Genomic DNA, 6,000 nt, shown 5'->3' with positions numbered 1-6,000 from the left:
CTACAGGTCATCCAGTCCAACCCCAACTAGATCAGGCTGCTCAGAGTCCCATCAAGCCTGGCCTTGAGAAGAGTGAAAAGATGTCCTGTGGTAATTCTGACACTTAACAAAGCTGCACAAATCACTACAGATGCTGTTGCCAAAAGCATCTTGAACATAACAGTCCATGTGAACTGCAAACCAAATGAACAGCAACATAAAATATTAATTGTTCTGCAAGCTCTTGGTATGGTCCATGATGCAGTTCAGGCTGTAATGCAACTGCCACAGCTCTGCATGTTTATGGCTTGTCAGATGTGTGACTCCATCAACAGATTTCTTTTAGAGCTGAAATTTCCCTGACAGCTCTCAGTGGCTGTTTTCAGATGAAAGAGGAAAGTTTGAAGAAATTTCACTTCTTGGTTGTTGAGGTCTGCACAACTGGGAATATGAAATGATCCAAACTCTACTTTTCTACACATAGCTGCTGCCAGTGCACGTAGTCAGCTACAACTTTGGATTTATTGTAGATAGTTTTTCCTAGGCATGGATGGAAGGGAAATTGTTATAAATGTCTGAAGCATCATTTTTAAGTACTCCTGAGGGGCAGCTTATTCTTAGCAGCAGCTGCTGGTCCCTTATTCCCTCACTCCAAATTCTTCCCATACAGCTCCATCAGCACAGGGAACACAGAGCAGCTCCTTCCACAGGAGCCGTTAGCACAGGACATAATCATGTACCCAGCACAACAGAGCAATTTCTTCCAGCAGGGATGGGGGCTGTGAGTTGTTGGATTCTGCAATACACCACTAGTTTTGCATTTTTATTTTCAAATAATCAACTTCTGTATTTTTCCAGCACTTGCACAATAAAACATACATGCTGGGAAAGTGTTCCATGGCCAGCAGGGAGCTGTAGAGAAACTGCATCAAATGTGTTGGGTTCTGTATTCATTTGGGCAGACACCCTTTTTGAGCTGCTTATTATGGGTGTGTGGTAATACCGAAATAAACTGCCACTCTCTTCTGGCTATAGGGAGAAGAAGTGGTTGGAGGAAGTAAGGAGGATCCTAATAAAGAAATACCAAATTTTACAGGCTGGGTGTACAGCTCTGGGACTACAGAGGTGAGCGTGACCAGATCAAACAAAAAGGCTGAGGGGTGAGTGGTGGCTAGGTCTCCTCCCTCACATTCACCAAAGCATGGTAAAGGCTCCCTGTCATGACCTCTGCAACTCCAGACAGCCCAACAGCCAGCCACTGGTGCTACCTTGATGAAGTAACATGCCTGAGACCAGGTATATTTCAAATTATTTGCCTCAGCTCCCACCTTAAAGGGAGGTAGGTTAAATCTGGTCACTGAATGGGGATGGGGGTAGGACTGAACTTCAAGCAAGTCAAAGGGGTGCTTTGTTGTTTGTTTCGAGAGGAATCAGGGCAAGGCCTTCCATGTTTCCTCTCAAAATTGCTTCTTTAATTCATTTTCAATTTGTAGCATTATAAGAAATAACTCCTTAGTCTGTATTGATATCTGCTGATTTCAGTATTGAATGGTACATTGAAGTTCTCAATCTGATGGCGTAGAGATCAGGAGGTGGTTGAATCCCAGTCCCTGGAGGTATTTAAAAGACACAGATGTGGTGCTGAGGAACATGGTTTAGTACCAGACTTGGTAGAACTAGAGAATGGTTGGACTTGATGATCTTAATGTTTTTTTTCCCAACCAAAACAATTCCATGATGCTATGATTCAATCTTTAAACATCCCATTCAGTGTTAAAACCACACTGAGGTTCCAACCTGATACAGTGGTTTTCAATAGACTATTACAAAACAAGCTGGGTAAGGTATTTATTTATTTCAATTTTGTAGTTTGATGTTTTGGTGGTTTTTTTTGTTTGTTTGTTTGTTTGTTTGCTTTTTTTTTTTTTTTTAATTCCTATTATAATTCACTGAAGTTCTGTGTTTTGTTCCCAAAATACAGGATGAAAAAGCAACTTCTGAAATTTTGCTATGGAGCATTGCGATCTGGAAAAGAGCACCTGGATGAACATTTTACATGAGGGATAAAAATATTATGGGCATGCAAGAGAAAATATTTGCATTGTCTTCACCCAAAAGGTCAGCTGTGATTGCACACCACCCATTTTTCATTACTGTGAAAGCAGAGCAGTTTTCCATTTTAAAATGCCATGATATTGTCTACAGCACAGCAGCAAAAAGACACAAAATGACCCCATTTGAAATGCCATTTACTTGAGCAATGACATTTTGTTTCTTCCCAGTTTTATTCAAATGTTCTAGAATGCTTAAGGGAAAATAAATGGGAAGGATGTTAAAAATTATGCTTTTGGTGTCCTTTATGCCAGCAACGTATGTCCCTCTACTTGGATCTAAAACTGGCTAATTGGCACTAATAAGGCATGGCAGCTGTTTTCAGTGCTTACACTTTCGCTTGCATAACTGTCTGTGCCTGCTGTTCAAAAGCAAGGGAGGAATTGGGAAGCAAGAGGAGTTTCCAGCCTCTCAAAAATGCTCTTTTTCACAGAATCACAGATTGTTAGGGGCTGGAAGGGACCTCGAGAGATCATCCAGTCCAACCCCCCTGCCAGAGCAGGATCACCTATACCAGGTCACACAGGAACTCATCCAGGTGGGTTTTTAATATCTCCAGAGAAGGAGACTCCACAACCTGGGCAGCCTGTTCCAGTGTTTCATCACCCTCACACTGAAAAAAATTTTTCCTTATGTTTCCATGGAACTTCCTATGCCTCAACTTCCACCCATTGCCCCTTGTCCTGTCATTGGGCATCACTGAGAAAAGCCTGACTCCATCCTCTTGGCACTCACCCTTTACATCTTTATCAACATTAATGAGGTCACCTCTTAGTCTCCTTTTCTCCAGGCTAAAGAGCCCCAGCTCTCCCAGTCTCTCCTCATAAGGAAGATGTTCCACTCCCCTAATAATTTTTGTGGTTCTGCACTGGACTCTCTCAAGCAATTCCCTGAGGTCCTTCCTGAACTGGACACGATACTCCAGATGCAGCCTCACCAGAGCAGAGGAGAGGGGAAGGAGAACCTCTTTCAATCTACTAGGCACACCCTTTTCATCTTGAGGTCAGCTGCACTGTTCACAAAAGGAAATAACTTCATCACTGGCATGGACTGCAGTAGGGAATCATCTGGTTATTCTTCTCTAAAATATCACTGTGGCTTTAGTAGCTTTGCTGCAGGTTGGTGGCAGTGATGACATCACCTGTGTGTAACGCCTTCAGTACTCCTGTGACAACAGGAGCATTGAGGAGCCTTGTGTGCCTTTCCTGAAGGAAGCTGCCAGGAATTTCTGACACTGTGTTTTAGCCAGGCTGGAATTTAACTTTCAGTCTACGTGACATGAAGGTTTTAACTACAGATGGTTTAAGCAAAACAACAACAGAACCACAAAACACACACACACACAAAAGAACCCAGCAAACCAAAACCCACCCTGAAATTTCTTCTCAAAGCTGTAAGAAACTTGCTTGTTCAGCATTTTTCTTTAAAAATACTACCCCTAAATCCCTTCCCAACAAAGAGGTAAGGTCATTTCAGCAATACTCACATTGAAAATAGTCTGATTATGATAAATTTGGAAAGGGTGAAGAGGTGGTTCTGCATTCCCATTCAGATTGCAGTCACCCACCCTAGTGGCAATGACAAATATTCCCTGTGGTGCAAGTGGTACTGGGAGCTGTCCTGTCAGTTTGTAAGAGTTCATCAGGGACTGCCACTTCCCTCTCCTGAACCTGTTACTGACACAGTAACAGCCACATGACCATTACCTCGTCTGAAGAGTCATTTCTGCCCTGACTGTGTGTCCATCTCCCCCTGATGAGCAATGGGTACTGGGTACCAGCTCCACACTAGCACCAGTTGGTGAAAGGTGAGGCTCTGCTGTAAAGCTACAGTCTGCTTATGGAAACTTTGTGCGTGATACACAGATTGAATATTTTCTTTGGGGTTTAATTTACCCTTTTCAACATCTTTCATAAACTAAAGATCTGATATCTGATCAGATAGTGACAGTTCTCTAAGGAGCCAGTCAGTGAGACCAGTCTTTTCCTGATGACCTGGGGTGTTCAGAGCTATCTACTACTCTATCCTTTGAGTGTTCTTGGCATACCTGCCAAATAATCTTTTGGGGGCTTCTCCAGGCACTCAAAAATTCCCCCAGCTATTAAGCAGCTGGCTCAGTGTGACCTTCAGCAGCAGTGGTGAACTTCAAGTGTGGCGTTGGGCACAGCAGGAAAGAAGTACATCAAAAAGGGCAGTGGCATGAGTGCAGTTCCACCTCTGGTGGATGGATTCCTTCAAAGCCAAAGCCCTCCTTTCAACACCCAATTTCAGAGTCTTCTCTGAGCCATGGGATGAAAAGATCAGATAGAATCTTTGAATTACAGAATAGTTGAGGATGGAAAAGATCTTTAAGATCATTGAGTCCAACCATAAACCTAACACTGCCATGTCCACCACTAAACCATGTCCCAGACTACACATCCCTGAACACCACTTCCCTGGGCAGCCTGCTCCAGGGCTTGACGACACTTTCTGTGATGAATTTTTCCCCAATATCCAACCTAAACCTCCCTTGGCGCAACGTGAGGCTGTTTCCTCCTGTCCCATCTCTCCTTTTGTCCCAAGTCTTTCAAAGCAGGTGGTTAAAAAGAGGACAGAGCCATCTCCTCCTCGCTGACCCTGCAGATTAACGCCAGACACGGACTGCCCAGCCAGCTACGGCTGCTGAGGGAAAAACGGCGGCGTGGGGCTGCTTGTTCCCGAAACCCGCAGGCAGGACCGGCTGTTTCAACGGCAGCCCTGCGGTAACCACCAGCACTGAGGGAAGGGGTGGCGCTGAGGGAACGGCGGTCGGTGTGGGGTAACCGGCGGCACTGAGGGAACGGCGGCCGCGCCGCGCACGCCGCAGCTCCGCCTCCCATGCCGGAGCGCGGCGGTTCCGCCCCACCGCGCGCGCAGGTGCGGGGAGCGCGGAGCGCGCACCCACCACCCCCGGCCGGCAGCGCCAGCGGTGGCGCGCACGGGGCGGGGGTGCGTGGCGGCTCCCGCCGGCTTTTGTGAGGGGCGGCGAGAACGCGGGGGACTTCGGGGCTCTACCGCCAGCGGGCGGCGGGACCGGGCCGGGCGCTGATGTCACTGCTGCCCTCGGCGCTGCAGCGGGTGCTGCCGGGGCCGCCCCTCCGCGCCCGGCAGTGGGCGGGCCGGCGGCGGGAACCGCGGGGAGTATGAGGCTGCTGCCCCTCTGTCCTGCGCCCGCCGGTGCCCGCGGGGCTGCGCCGTCCGCCGCGGCGGCCGGGCATGGTGGCGTCTGATGCGGACGGTGCGTGCGTGAGTCACCGCGCCCCGCAGGCAGGCAGCCGGTCGGGCCGGCCTTTGTCTGCGCCGGGAGCATGTGGGTGAACCCCGAGGAGGTGCTGCTGGCGAACGCTCTGTGGGTGACGGAGCGGGCCAACCCCTACTTCATCCTCCAGAGGAGGAAGGGGCACGGAGGCGATGGCGGCGGCGGGGGACTGGCCGGTAAGGGGCGGCGGCGGGGGTCCCGGGGAGGACAGGGCGGGGCCGCGCTTCACAGCGTCCCCTCAGCGGTTCCCCGGGGTGGCGGTGGGTCCCTGTTGGCCCGGCGAGATAACGGCGTCGGGGCCCGTGCAGGGGGGCAGCACGGTGTCCCTGGCGGGCCGAGGGCGGCGGCTGATGCCTCGCTCGGTGTGGTGCGACAGCGGCGGGGCCCTGGGCGCCTGGTTGGCAGCCAGGTGCTGGGCTGTGTGGAACACGCCGAGCTTTCCCCGAGGATTTACGCACCGTGAGGCTTTCTGCGGGTGGCCATGGGTGTGCGATGCCTTCATGCATCAGGGTGTGAAGGGTGTGACTTGCCCGTGTCCACGGAGGATTACCTTGGAGATGGAGCACATGTGTAAAATAAGTTGCAATTCACAAACGCGTACTGTGAGAGCATATTTGCTTTGGATTCTC

The 6,000-nt window shown here is 49.6% G+C and overlaps 1 protein-coding gene across 4 annotated transcripts in view; it reads left to right on the top strand.

The window, feature by feature from the left end:
- Positions 1-5,420: 5,420 nt before the first annotated feature.
- Positions 5,421-6,000, top strand: part of TBC1D9 (TBC1 domain family member 9) — a 52,305-nt gene continuing 51,725 nt past the window's right edge. For all 4 annotated transcript variants that reach the window (XM_054392420.1, XM_054392418.1, XM_054392416.1 and 1 more), the window contains exon 1: positions 5,421-5,547. In XM_054392420.1, the coding sequence (XP_054248395.1) occupies positions 5,421-5,547 (127 nt within the window). The remainder of the gene's footprint in view (positions 5,548-6,000) is intronic.

Source organism: Indicator indicator, chromosome 25, assembly GCF_027791375.1.
Source record: "Indicator indicator isolate 239-I01 chromosome 25, UM_Iind_1.1, whole genome shotgun sequence".
Taxonomy (NCBI): domain Eukaryota; kingdom Metazoa; phylum Chordata; class Aves; order Piciformes; family Indicatoridae; genus Indicator; species Indicator indicator.
The sequence above is the reverse complement of the archived record's forward strand: the minus strand, read 5'-3'. Positions and strand labels throughout refer to the sequence as shown.